We start from the raw sequence: 15,610 nt of genomic DNA on the forward strand, positions 1-15,610 counted from the left end.
TCTTCTGACGAGATACATTGCGGCAAAATTTATCCAATGTGAATATTAACCTGTCCATTTGATTTGTACAAAAATCTTAAAAGCAAAAATTAACATTCCAAAAAATTTAACTGGCTGTTTTAAAGCCGAAACTGCTAACAAGACCAAAGGCAAACATTAATATCACCACTTTAAGAACACCTGGTTATATCTCGGCAGCTAGTTTTTTTTTATTGGTTGAGGAAGCCAGAGTGCCTAGAGTGAACCATGACCCAAAACTGGGAAGCCCAGTCAATTAAGATCACAGTCCAATATACCTGCCACCAGCAGGGTTCAAACTTGAAACCTCAGTATTGTCAGGCTAGTGATCTCTGTAGATGAACTACCTAGACCACTCGGCCATCAAAGCCCGTTTTCTATGGGAAAGCATTTTATCGCTATTTTACGAAAATTTCCTTTGATCTTACTGATAATTTCCCTTCTCAGCAGAGTCGAGTGATATGAAAATTATCGCTAGAAACTAAGGGGGCACGTGCCGTTGCTAATGAAATTGACATGAAATTGACAACGTTGTCATAGGTAAAATAGCGATAAACAAATTATCATTGGTCATCTCAACTCGATTGCTTTTCTCGCTTTTGCCGTACCAGCTCAAGCAAGAAAATCAATCTCGTTGAGATGATCAACGATAATCTATAATTATATGACAAACCTTGTTATAAACAGCAGCTATAATAGACGTTCTCAATCTCATTCCAACTAACTGAGCACCATGAAAGTATTGATGTAAAATTAACGACTGTACAACAGCAACAAGAAACATTAAAACACTGTATAAATATCCTCTCCATTCATACTCTCCCTTGTCTTTGGTAAACCGAATCAATAATCTGCAAATATATAAGTAACCATGACAACAATAATTCTCTAATTAGATATATAACTAATACAAAAGTTATCTTTAAATGAAAAAATGACCAATTTATATATAATAATTTTTCTTGGCCACGTATGATACATAAAGGCATTTTTGAGAAAAAAATCACTGTTAACCTTTCTCCCATTCTATTTTAGAATTTAATCATAATAGATTGTCACTATGCTTTATTTTATCAATTTGAATTTTAACGACTTGACTGTGGTTCTTTTACAGCAGTTGGATAAAATATCTGACCAGTTGAATAGTTAAATTTGATGAAATAAATTGCAATTTGGTTATAATTTTGAATGAACAGCAATAGGTCGGCAGCAACACTTACAATCAAATCACATCAAAAGTAACAAGTATCAAATGCATACATATCTTTTTGAATATTGTTTTTATTGGCATTAATATTGATTTTGTTATCAGTAAATTAAAATCAAACTAAATATTATTTTTATATACATATGCATATTCATGGCTCTACAATCTGTCTATACCTGTATCTTGGCATTGCACAAGGTCATGTTTTTCTCTAGCTGTTAATGGCCTCTTTACACTAAATCCATTGGATTTTGGATGTGTACTGATCGATATTTTCTTAGATGAATGATTTTTTTTATTAGTTGTTATTGGCTGTGAACTAGCTGTCAGTAACTGTGAGTACTCTCGGATCTGTACTTCTGAACTAGTTGTAACTGTGAGTACTCTCAGATCTGTACTTAGTGTCTTTCTGTTGTGTCAATGTATAAGTACCCTGCCACTTCCGGTCTTTGTTTTTGTTACTTGTTTTTCTCTTTGTATCTATCTGATGAGTTAAGCCTTTTTCAACTGATTTTTATAGTTTGTTCATATGTTGTAACTGTTACACCACTGTCCCAGGTTAGGGAGGGTTGGGTGCCCGCTAACATGTTTAACCTCGCCACATTCTGTATGTATGTGCCTGTTTCAAGTCAGGAGCCTGTAATTCAGTGGTTGTCGTTTGTTTATGTGTTACATATTTGTTTTATTTTCATTATTTTGTACATAAATTAGGCCGTTAGTTTTCTCGTTTGAATTGTTTAACATTGTCATTTCGGAAGCCTTTTATAGCTGACTGTGCGGTATGGGCTTTACTCATTGTTGAAGGCAGTACGGTGACCTGTATGTGCCTATCCCAAGTTAGGAGCCTGTAATTCAGTGGTTGTTGTTTGTTGCCATATATCAAATTTGTTTTTCGTTTTGTACATAAATCAGGCCATTAGTTTTCTCGTTTGAATAGTTTTACATTTGTCATTTCAGGGCCTTTTAAAGCTGACTATGCAGTATGGGCTTTGCTCATTGTTGAAGGCCGTACGGTGAACTATAGTTGTTAATTTCTGTGTCTCTTGTGGAGAGTTGTCTCATTGGCAATCATACCAAATCTTCTATATTTTATATATATTATGTTTAGTACATGCAATTTATTTTATTAATTTTAAGAAAAATAAACTGTCAATCTTTTCCTATCACCTTATTTTAATTTACCTCAAAATAAGTGGACTAATAAACTGGAGTATATCAAACAACAACTTGTAAAATGCATGTAAGAGACAGATTGGTCCAAACACTTTAATGAAGCAGATAAGAAGTTTTTTCTGTGGAGATTTCTTTGCTCCATCTTTGACCTCAACCTCTGTATATAATTGTCCATCTTCTGTTCTTGTTTTCATTTCAATACCATTGGTGTCAGGGGTCTCTGGTCTCTGCTTTTTTCTGTAACAGTAAAATAGAAGACTTGTACAATAAATTTGATTGGCACAGAAAAGCAAATAATTAGACACATTCTGTGCATGTACTATGTTAGGCTATCGGGCAAATGTGTTGTGTGCTGGTCCTAATTTTTGTTTGCAGGTATATTTTCTTAGAAGAGTGGTTTGTTGATGTTTCGTGTGGACTGTCTAATAATATATTTTATTTCTTTAAATCATCAAATTTATTTGAATATCAATGAAGATAATCATCATTGGTAAAATATTATTGCATCAAGTTTAAGTTTTCTGAAGACTGTTAATGTTTAGGTCATGGTTCTCCAGGCTTCACATTATGTAAACAAAAGAAAATGACTTCCATGAATTGTGGTCATGCACATGTTACATAATTATATCTGACAAAAGTCAGATTTCTCTTTCCAAATGGGATTTATATGTATATTGCAATAAATTATTCAGAGGTAGGTACCGGGGTACATTCAGTTTAAATTATATTTCTGATTCTGTGAGCACTTATAGTTTTATCAAAATTCTCCCAAAATACTGCTCTTGTATATTTTATAAACAAATTAAATCCATTTGTGAATTTTAAGGGCATCTAATTAACATTACAAAGGAAGACAATAAATAAAGACAACAATTTATTAAGAAATAATTCCTTTTATTAAGTAAAAACAAAATTTTCTTGTCTGAAAGATTGTAATTGCATAACATCCAGGTCCATTTCCTGTCAGAAAAACATTGAAAATATCCGATTGTGCATGGTTTTGAACAAAATGACCTGAATATTCTTATCCGATTTGCCGATATATCCTTGTATCCGATATCCGATTACATGATAAAATTAACATTAAACATATAGGGAAGGGTTTGGTGTTCTGAAATAATATTACAATAGAAGATATATTTATTTAGTCGATATTTGATAGGTGAAGTCTACTGTACTTGCTTAGATGTGTCACTATTACAGATCACAATATACATTCATCTTATTTTCATTAGTTTATCGCTTTGAATTATCTTCTTTTTTAAAATCTTGGATGCAATAACTTACTTTTCAACTCTTTCTTCTTCTTTCTTCCAGAATTTTTCAAATCTAGGAAACACAGAAGATGTGTTGTCTTCGTGATTTAACGCCCAGAGATTCTCCCTCTTAATGTCACGTTTATATCCTTGTATGACCATACTGAAATATAATATAATCTAAGTATATCTGTGGCTATCCTTAAATTTGACTTTGAGAATTCCTATTGAAACAACTGCTAAATAGATTTTGACCAAAAATGACAATTTAATCCCAACGGATTTTTATATAATATAAATGAATAAATAAGAATGTATCTATAGTGCATGGATGCCCCACTCGCACTATCATTTTCTATCTTTAGTGGACCACGAAATTTGGGTAAAAACTATAATTTGGCATTAAAATTAGAAATATTATATCATAGGGAACATGTGTACTAAGTTTCAAGTTGATTGGGTTTCAACTTCATCAAAAACTACCTTGACCAAAAACTTTAACCTGCCCACTCACACTTTCATTTTCTATGTTCAGTGGACCATGAAATTGAGGATCACTCTAATTTGGCATTAACATTAGAAAGATCATATCATAGGGAACATGTGTACTAAGTTTCAAGTTGATTGGACTTCAACTTCATCAAAAACTACCTTGACCAAAAACTTTAACCTGAAGCGGGACAGACGGACGGATGAATGGATTGACGAACAAACAGACGAACTGAAGCACAGACAAAAAAACATAATCCCCCTAGGTGGGGCATAAAAATATATTTTAATTGAATGACTCTCAAAATACCCATTATCTGAAACATTATAAAAGAGTGAATTTTTCATTTATTTGAAATATTGTCTTAATATACAGTAGTTCAACAATGGCATATTGTATGCATATGACCTCTGATTTAAACCTATCCTGAGATTTTAAAACTACAAATTTGTATTTCCAGATGATGTGTTTACATACACTAACATCCTAAGAATAATCTAATTCATTTGATAAGCGCTTTTTCACCTCAGGTTATCAGTGCTTGACAATCTTTGCATCTATTAAGGAGATTTAATTAAGCATCAGTTGCATCAACAAATAATAGATTCATTCGATTTTCATTTAGCAATTTAAAGTAGCTGTACATCTTTTCTCTTGAACAAAAATTGTTACTTGGAATTTCTATATATATCATAAGGTTTTTTTTTATTGACAAAATTGATCATTAATAAAACCTATGATATTTGCAACTTGCTTCACTATCTAAATCAATATTCTCGATGATTGGAAGTTCTTTACCCTAACTCGAAACGGAAGAAAAAAAAATTACAACCTTGGAGCAAATATTAATGAACGTAAATATTCTTTACTTATTTGCAAACAGTCTGATACACTTTATTGATTAATAGCTTCAGAGACATGGTCAATCTGTCTATGTTTCGTATTGTGACCCGATTCCGTAAAATAAGTAGACATGCTTTTAAGTTTGTGACCTTTGTCTTTGACGGTGGCTTTGCGCATGTGCAACAATATTTAGGTCAGGCATATTGTATTATGTATTTGAACATTACAGAATAAATTTGAGATCAAATAACAAATGAATATCTCGATAAAAAGAGAAATTGGGACATATTAACTTTTTTATTCTCCCTACAACAATTGTTCGAATTTTTATACATGATTTTCAATGGTCAATTGGAAAGTCCAGAATTAAACACTTTAAACACATTTAAGATAACTGTAACGATGTCACAATGTCATTAATGCATCAAATAAAATTGAGAATGGAAATAGGGAATATGTCAAAGAGACAACAACCCGACCAAAGAGCAGACAACAGCCTAACGCCACCAATGGGTCTTCAACGCAGCGAGAAAATCCCGCACCCGGAGGTGGTCCTCAGCTGGCCCCTAAATAAAATTGTGTACTAGTTCAGTACTAATAATGACTGTCTTAATGACCTGACAACAGTATTGTAACTATATCCTTTCCGAATAAGTCTGTTTCAAGGTTTGGTTAGCTTATTCAATTTGCATTCAATTGCACAGGATTAAATCACTTTTATGAGCCAATAATCAATATGTTTTGTTTTATCAAAATACATCAAATCATTTTCTGATCTTACAAAATCTGCTCACATACAGAATTTAAAAAATAATACTTTTGGCCTTAAAAAAAGGAAAATGAGTGCCACATAACCTAAATATAGATGATGACTCATTGTTGAGATGTCACTAACATTGCTGAAAGGGTTTTCCCAAGAATTCAACGAATTTCTAGGAGAGGAATAAAACAGTAATAGTGGAAATAGACGTTTAAACAAATAATATGCAAGAACATACACAACTTCTCTTTTTAAAGGCGATATTAGTAAACATGCAATGAAAAATATCCGGTTTTTTTGAAGTAGCATGTTGCCGATTATAAATACTTTTGCATGACGTCATGAATAAAGTGGAAATCCCCAAATGTCACTAACCTACAAGCATAACGAACTTGCAATCATCAACGATACTGATGATATTCAGTACTGTTCAGAATTTTTGCATGTTGTTACTGAGAATTTTTATTTTCCAGAGAATTAAATATCCTCAGGTTTTCTTCATACATGAAAATTAATACAACAGTCCTTGCAAATGCACCAGCAGGAATTGGTCATAAATAAATTGGATTGACCTAGTAAATTTATATCTACATGTATACTTGATAAAGCAGTTGTTATAAAATACAGCATACATGTTTAGAAAAGAAGATTCAAAGTTTCATTCTGTGCTACAAAATAATATGAATCACGAAGACAGTTTAAGCCTTTCCTGAGATTTTAAAACTATAAAAGGTGTAGTTCCAGAGATTAAATTTAATTTTAAATCTCTTTAAATAAAGAATTATTATCATTATTATTATTATCATTATTATTAACATTACTTTTCTAATATCTGAATAAGTAATACAGTTCATTGTTTCCAACACTACATACACTGCACTGACTACTTCCAACACTACATACACTGCACTGACTACTTCCAACACTACATAGACTGCACTGACTACTTCCAACGCCACATACACTGCACTGACTACTTCCAACACTACATACACTGCACTGACTACTTCCAACACTACATACACTGCACTGACTACTTCCAACACTACATACACTGCACTGACTACTTCCAACGCCACATACACTGCACTGACTACTTCCAACACTACATACACTGCACTGACTACTTCCAACACTACATACACTGCACTGACTACTTCCAACACTACATACACTGCACTGACTACTTCCAATGCTACATACACTGCACTGACTACTTCCAAAGCCACATACACTGCACTGACTACTTTCAACGCCACATACACTGCACTGACTACTTCCAACGCTACATACACTGCACTGACTACTTCCAACACTACATACACTGCACTGACTATTTCTGCACTGACTACTTCCAACACCACATACACTGAACTGACTACTTCCAACACCACATACACTGAACTGACTACTTCCAACACCACATACAATGCACTGACTACTTCCAACGCTACATACACTGCACTGAATACTTCCAAAGCCACATACACTGCACTGACTACTTCCAACACCACATACACTGCACTGACTACTTCCAACACCTAATACACTGCACTGACTACTTCCAACACCACATACACTGCACTGACTACTTCCAACACCACATACACTGCACTGACTACTTCCAACACCACATACACTGCACTGACTACTTCCAACACCACATACACTGCACTGACTACTTCCAACACCACATACACTGAATTGACCACCACATACACTGCACTGACTACTTCCAACACTGCACTGACTACTTCCAACACTGCACTGACTACTTCCAACACCACATACACTGCACTGACTACTTCCAACACTACATACACTGCACTGACTACTTCCAACACTACATACACTGCATTGACTACTTCCAACACTACATACACTGCACTTACTACTTCCAACACTACATACACTGAACTGACTACTTCCAACACTGCACTGACTACTTCCAACACTGCACTTTCTACTTCCAACACTACATACACTGCACTGACTACTTCCAACACTATATACACTGCACTGACTACTTCCAACACTACATACACTACACTGACTACTTACGGATTAAACCACCAAAATATCAATCTGGATAAAAATGAAGCTCTTTCTTCTGGACAAGGATTCTGAAGAAGAAAAACTTTGGAATGTAACAAAATTGCTATAAATAGTAAAACAATCAATCTGTCAACTTTTTTTAAGAGAAAAATTGGTACTTCACTTTAAGTTTAATGCAACTACATTATTAAATTGGTTTTTTTTCAAATCTTTATTTGTATAAAATTGTGAAAAAGCACTTTTATTCTTCAAAACTAACTTTTGAATTTTTGACATGTTTGACAACCATTGATGTGCTATGCATAAATTCTGAAACTATGAATTCAAGTAGCTATTTGTGTTTACTTGAATCCTCCACTAAAAATACAGTAAAACCTGCTATAAAGGTCACCTATATTAAGCAAAAACCTGTCTTGTCAGGCAACCTTTTCTTGTCACACTGTAATTATACATATGCAATTCAAGCCTCAATTCAAAAGTCACCTCTCTTAAAAGGTCAATTTTCTCTGATTTTGAGGGTGACCTATATATACAGATTGAGTGAAGTGTCATTACAGTTAATTAATTATTTTTTCTGTATTATTTATAACTACCAACTTACATCATAATATTTATCAATTATGGACTTTTGACAAGGTCAATACGTTATATATCGACCTGTTCAGATTATATTGACTGAAGACGAAGTCCGAGTTCAATATAATCTAACAGGTCCATATATAACGTATTGACTGAGTGAAAATCCTTAATTTATATATTACATATGTAAATAGTGTAAGTTTAAAAATGATGTTGACTCGATCTTACTTTTTTTGGAAATGATATTGACTTTATCTTACAATTTAAAGTAACATGGAGTCAATATCAATTTAAAAAATAGTAAAGTCGACTCAATATGTCAAAATAGTGAAAAAATACAAAATATATACTGGGAAACATGTGACCAAATAAACCAATGAGAAACAAGAAACATCAAACCATATGTAATATACCCAAATATAACAGCAATATATATAGCAGATAAATCAATAAATATTATCTAATCAATACATCTTTCTATTTTTAAATTGCTCGTGACTGACCTCATTTTGACTAACTTGATATATAGTATCACCACCATCTACTAATGCTGAAAAAACTAGCTGTACAACAAGTAACGGAAAATACAGAAAAAATATAACAAAACGGAACACATCTGATACCCCATCCTGAAAATACAGAAAACATGGAATAAATATTATATACATCAGATGTACAATTCTGAAAGGAGAAGGAAATATGACAACTAGAGCACACAGGAAATTTTCATTCCCATGATTTCAACATATATATTTCTTCAGATTCATGTACTGCACACTATGTGAGTAGCACTTTAAATGAACAAAGACATAAAATTCACATTTAGACTCACAATGTGATTTAATCGTATCAACATGCCATATTCAGATTATCTTAAAGACATGTGAGGTCTAAGTGATAATAGTAAAAAAATTCATGTGGCAAGATCATATATATTTCAGGTAGTATAAGCTGTTATTATAATAATCTTTATTCATTTGAGAAAAGGCTACAGGAAAACAACAAAGCTATAATGTCTTTGTTCCACTCATTTTCGTGGCTTGAGGAAAGATTGTATATTTGTGGATATTTGATTTCGTGGTTTTGTCAAAGTTATACAGTATATACAGCGCTTTTAAGTTCAGAGAAGGTATGAGCAAAATTTGTATTAAAGTTCTATTTTATCTATTATTCTATTTTTATGTGGACACAACAGAACTTTGTAGTAAGATCATTTTGATACTAATGGATTTCCTCAAAATATTATATCTTTAACTACATGCTCTTTACTTGTATTATAGGAATTTTCTATCTGGTTTATGCATAAAAAAGACTTACAGCAGTGAATTTCATTATATGATCAAGTGAATAGCAATTGGCAATTTGAACAACAGGTACCATCATCAGAGCAGGATCTGTTTATCCTCCAAAGCACCCGAGATCTGGTTGAGTTTGTGTTGTTTAGTCTTTTAGTTTGTTCTATGTTGTGTTTTGTAGGCTATCGTTTGTTTTTTCATTGTTTTTCACCATGGTTTTGTGGGTTTCTCTTTGCCTATGAATTTTGATTTTCCTTTTGGTATTTTGTGTCTCTTTTTTACCCTAGTGACCAATACCATATATAGTAATGGTCTGGATTTGAAACTTTGTTTTTTATTTACCTTAACAGCTGCTCTTACTAACGACTGGAATGTAAATATTCCTGCTATAAATAGTAACAACCAGAAAAATAACAAAAATCCTGAAGAAAATACACCTCTTCTTCGTTCATGATGTATCACTAATACTGTTAATATCTGTAAAATATAAAAAAAAAATTAAACATTATGGATAGTTCTTTCCTGTATTGACTTTAATTGTAATTTGTGTATGAGTCTTTTGTTAATACACTGATCAAGATAAAGGAGGGGGAGGGTTGAGATCTAAAATAAATTATTTTTAACCTATTAACCTATCAATATTCCCATGAGACTGTTACAAGTGAGAAACCTCATTAATGGTTGTGATGTCATACCTATGATAGTTTTGTTTCATTTTTATTTAGATTTGTGCAGTTTAGAGCTTGAAATCTTGTACAAAAAACCTGTTTATTGCTTTTTTTTGTTTTGGGGTTGCTGTCTCATTGGGGTATTCTTGAGATCAACTTTTATTCATTAGACAACTGATAATTGACAAAAATATTCAAATTTACTATTTCAGAGTCTAAAGAATTGAGGGTTATTTCAAAATGGAAATAACATTACGCATTTGTTAAGATATCCATTGTTTATGATGTATTCACCAAAACATTACCCAGAATGCATTAGATTCTAAAATGGTGAATTATTTTCCATAACAGAAACTGGGAGAGGGTTAATATTTCTGGATGTTATAAATAAAGAGCATAAAAACATATATTTTCCCTTTAAATTTGACAGAATAGTTAGGTCAATTCTATTTTGTTTTAAAATATTGGCAAATTCAAGCAGTTTTGTTTCCAAATCTTCTCTGGGACAAATTAATACTAATATATACAGTGGTTCATAAGTCTTTTCGTTTCTCTTTCTTTATATAGATTAGACTGTTGGTTTTCCTGTTTGAATGGTTTTACACTAGTCATTTTGGGGCCCTTTATAGCTTGCTGTTAGGTGTGAGCCAAGGCTCCGTGTTGAAGCCCGTACTTTGACCTATAATTATTTACTTTTACAAATCGTGACTATGATGGAGAGTTGTCTCATTGGCACTCATACCACATCTTCTTATATCTAATTCCTAAGTTCAAAATAACAGTTTAATAATCACATGGCTCCAGCATAATAAAAAGTGTTGAATTCATTGGGTGAATTTCATATCACTTACGCCAAATAATAATACATTTCAATTTCCCATTACATTTTTGTATATTGTAAAATGTCATGGCTGTAAAGTAGTTAATTTCAGAAGAGTTTTAATTTCAAGATTTTAAAACCTGTTCCTGAGTTTAATTTTCAGATTTTTCTTGTCTTTGATTTTGATATTAATAAAATGCTCCGCTGGGCGCAGCTTGATACGACCGCAGAGGTCGAAACGTGATCAGTTGGGGCAAGTATGGACACAACATACAGCACTGAATTTGGATTGTGATTAAATATTTGACACAGCATAGGTTTCTGACACCGAATGAATGTGGTCTAAGAACTTAAAAAATTTTGATTTACCTTTTCAAACCATATCATTATTATTTGCTTTTATATATAAATCAGAAATAACAAATTTAAAATGGAAAATTTTAAAGAAAAAAAAAGGGGAAAAAAAATCCCCCCCCCCAAATTTTTTTAACCCCCTTATGATTCATCACCCCCAAACTCAATCCCAGCCTTCCCTTTGTGGTATGGTACCTTGCAGTACAATTTCAGAAAGATCTATACACTTGAACACAAGTTATTGTCCGGAAACTAGAAAAATGCTTGTTTTTTGGCCCCAAATTCCTAAACATTTAAGGCAATTACCCCAAAACTCAAACCCAGCTTTCCCTTTGTGATATGGAACGTTGTAGTACAATTTCATAAAGATCCATACACTTACACACAAGTTATTGTCTGGACACTAGAAAAATGCTTGTTTTTTGCCCCTTTTTGGCCCCTAATTCCTATAATTTTGAGGCAATTACCCCCATCATCAATCCCAGCCTTCCATTTGTGGTATGGTAACTTGCAGTACAATTTCAGAGAGTTCCATACACTTGAACAGAAGTAATTCTCTGGAAACTAGAAAAATGCTTATTTTTGGCCCCTTATTCCTAAACATTTTCGGCAATTACCCCCAAACTCAATTCCAGCTTTCCCTTTCTGATATGGAACCTTGTAGTACAATTTCAGAAAGATCCATACACTTACACACAAGTTATTGTCATGAAACTAGAAAAATGCTTGTTTTTTGCCCCTTTTTTGGCCCCTAATCCCTAAAATTTTGAGGCAATTACCCCCAAAATCAATCCCAGCATTCCTTTTGTGATATGGAACCTTGTGGTACAATGTCAGAGAGATCTATACACTAACACACAAGTTATGTCTGGATGTTACAAAAATGCTTATTTTTGGCCCCTTTTTGGCCCCTTCTTCCTTCACTGTTGGTATCGTAACTCTAAAATCAATTCCAACCTTCCTCTTGTGGTATTGAACCTTATGGTAAAATTTCATAGAGATCCATTCACTTAAACTAAAGTTAGAGTGCGAAAACCAATGTGTCTTCGGACGACGACGACGATGCCAACGTCATACCATGCGGTCGTATAAAAATTCAGTGAGGGGATATCATGCAAAAATGTTCCCCCATAAAGTATACAAGATACACTAAAAAGCCTAAAACCTTAAATTCCAGAGATGGTAAACACATTTTTTTTTAAATATTTAGGATCCTCAAGCTTTTTTGTTGTATTAGAAACATTATTTCTAAAAGAAATTTATTGACACATTATAATTATCAGAATAGAAAGTTTTTTCAGATCTTTGTTAGGGAAGCGTGAATGTAGGATCTGTATTCAATCAGATTGCTTTAGAACACGACAATTCTAACATTTGGCATTGGATGTCATATTTCCCTTTATTGTAATTTTGTCACATTAACGCCAATTTGTGTCATTCCGAGGCAATACTAACCATACATAGACATAAAATCAAAGGTGATACAAAATCTACTGTTGGCACCAAATCTCCAGTGGCTAACTCATGTATACTTTTCCCTATATTGGCTACAGCTAACAGGGCTATCAGTATAGATAAAATCTGAAATATACAAAAACAATTGTTAGTCTTCAATAGTAGTTCATGTATGCAAAATCTCATCTCGATAGTCTTTTGGTAGCTTGCTCTCCTCTATGTTGGAGGGAGGCTTCAATTCCCTTTTGGTTAAAAACTATGACTTTAAAGTTTAATACTTCCTGAAAAGTAAACATGGTCAAGGCAAAGATTGCTTCTAAATCTGGACTACAAAAGTACTGTTCATTCATTATCATTCATTGGATATCACAGGTTAACCATGAATTCAAATACTCAACAAAAAACAAATTTTCTTAAGGCTATGATGCAGACATTGACTAAAACACGAAATCTAATATCCGTGACGAAACCAATTTTCCTAAATCCAGGAAAATTGACTTCCACGAAAATAACTGAATCCAAATTTAAAGTAAAACCAGCCTTGATAAAATCTAAAATAAAAATATTACAATGAACATGGAATTTTTAGGTTAGCCAAATACTGTTTGCAATACATGTAGCTGGTGATTTGATTAATTGTTAGTTGCTTAATGTCCAATGGCAAATATTTCTTCCATGTTAAGGACGAGAACAAATTAACAATAAATTCAATAGGTAGGTCCTGTAATAGAGGCTGTCCGGGATGAAGGTCAAGGAAATTTAGACTACCACTGGAAAATGAGGGTAAATTGGATTGGGACAGAAATTTAGCCTTGCAACAGGCCACCTATGAGACCCTCAAAGAGTTGTTGCAAGGGTTCTTAACGTGCAAAGAGCCTGGCAATCTCTTTCCATGAGGCAATGGATTTAACGTCCCAATTCTGACACCAATTGTGTAACCATATTTCTATTCCCCAGTAACCCTGGGGAGGGGGGATTTGATGATGTCCTTTTTTTGTGTGGTTATTTTGATGTTTTTGATCCTCGAATGGATTTACTTTAAGGGTTACATAACCACTGATGATCAATAAAATGTAATTACTCAAAGTAAATAGTTGAATTCTTGTACTTTGTAAAACAAATGTAACAAAGTATTTTTGCTAAAACACAAATAACTTTTGTCCTTAGTTTGAATTCTGAACTGTTTATTTTTCCTAACAGGCTGATAGTACTGTGACAATCTAGAACAATGTAGAATGTCTAAAAAAACAAGTTTTTTTTTACATAATGAAATAAAATATCAATGGCAGCATCTTTAGTAGTCTCCAATAAATTCATAGGCTACCTGTATGAACTCTGGGTGATTAGGAGCTTAAATAATTTATTGCAGTCTGCATACTGTATAGACACTTGTCTATTGCAGCAGAGTGAATTTTGACCTCTAGCTAAGTTTTTTTTGTGAAGTTTGGTTTCTGTCTTGTTGATATATTCACAAACCAAACCTCTTTTTTTAATGTTCTAGTTTCTAAAAGTGTTGGTTTTTTATTATAATATACTCACTGTTTTTCCTATATTAAGCCATGTAAATGGCAAGGCAGGAACTTGGCTTTTGCTCAGCTGGAATATACGTATCGGAGTTCCTAAGACTAGAATGGCACATGGTATCCATAAAATAACTGTCTTTTGAAAACAGGGTGAGAAGTCTGGATCCACAGTGTTCCATGTTTCATTTAAAGCCTGAAAATTTAAAATATTCATGACACGAGGTGAAATTGAATGCTTATTATTTCATGTATTTCATTCTGAACCTCCAACATGTCCAATGAAATATTTTAATCTCAACAAAAGATATAGTACAGAGATCAACACAGTCAAAAATTCAAAGGTGTAGCTAATATTTGGACATTTGAAAAATATTCATAAAAGCCTATGGACAATAAGTCCTTCTTTTTTGGCCCAAATATAAGTGCACAATAAAAAGATATTGCTATAGGTTCTTACATTTATCCAAATTATACTGAGGTAAAAGGTGCTTAATAGAAAATAAAAACAAATTTTACATTTTACAAGTTATTATTGCAACAAATCATGATGAATTGATATATTTTGTAAATTTTCTGGACTTTCCTTGTTTTACATCAATTTTAGTCCCTTGAGCATGTTCAGCAAGTTGATAAAAATCTGTAAAATTAGCTGAACTCATCAACAATGTTTTACACCTTTCTGTGACTAATTAATTCATCAACAATGTTTTACACCTTTCTGTGACTAATTAAGTTGTGTAAACAGAAACAACTCTAATCATTTTATATAACTTTATAAAATTAACATCTCATTCGCTGAATAATAATGTTCATCAGACATGTCAATGAATGAAATTGTTCTGGTAAGCTTCTTTAACTTATTCTTGACATGATGATGGTGATGGAAGTCAGTCCAGTAGCCAGTGGAGAAAAAAGGGGGAAGGGACATCAATGAATTTGACCAAACCTGCAAAATCAAATCTGCTTCATTGGGACTCTGTTTGATAGTTGTCTCATTGGCAATCATACATCTCCTTATTTAATACTGATATATATGTACTTTGCAATTCTTGCTTGGCTTTCAGTCATGCTGTATAATTGGAGGTATAAAGAGATTCTAATTCAGTTGGGTTTG

The 15,610-nt window shown here is 32.9% G+C and overlaps 1 protein-coding gene across 5 annotated transcripts in view; it reads right to left on the reverse strand.

The window, feature by feature from the left end:
- LOC127709442 (multidrug resistance-associated protein 1-like) overlaps positions 1-15,610 on the reverse strand; it is an 83,684-nt gene that overhangs the window by 58,876 nt on the left and 9,198 nt on the right. For all 5 annotated transcript variants that reach the window (XM_052214996.1, XM_052214995.1, XM_052214992.1 and 2 more), the window contains exons 2-9: positions 14,513-14,689; positions 12,974-13,099; positions 10,019-10,153; positions 8,885-9,010; positions 7,809-7,870; positions 3,686-3,817; positions 2,408-2,635; positions 692-869 (exon numbers count right to left, since the gene is read on the reverse strand). In XM_052214996.1, the coding sequence (XP_052070956.1) occupies positions 692-869; positions 2,408-2,635; positions 3,686-3,817; positions 7,809-7,870; positions 8,885-9,010; positions 10,019-10,153; positions 12,974-13,099; positions 14,513-14,689 (1,164 nt within the window). The remainder of the gene's footprint in view (positions 1-691; positions 870-2,407; positions 2,636-3,685; positions 3,818-7,808; positions 7,871-8,884; positions 9,011-10,018; positions 10,154-12,973; positions 13,100-14,512; positions 14,690-15,610) is intronic.

Source organism: Mytilus californianus, unplaced genomic scaffold, assembly GCF_021869535.1.
Source record: "Mytilus californianus isolate M0D057914Y unplaced genomic scaffold, xbMytCali1.0.p SCAF_7, whole genome shotgun sequence".
Lineage (NCBI taxonomy): Eukaryota > Metazoa > Mollusca > Bivalvia > Mytilida > Mytilidae > Mytilus > Mytilus californianus.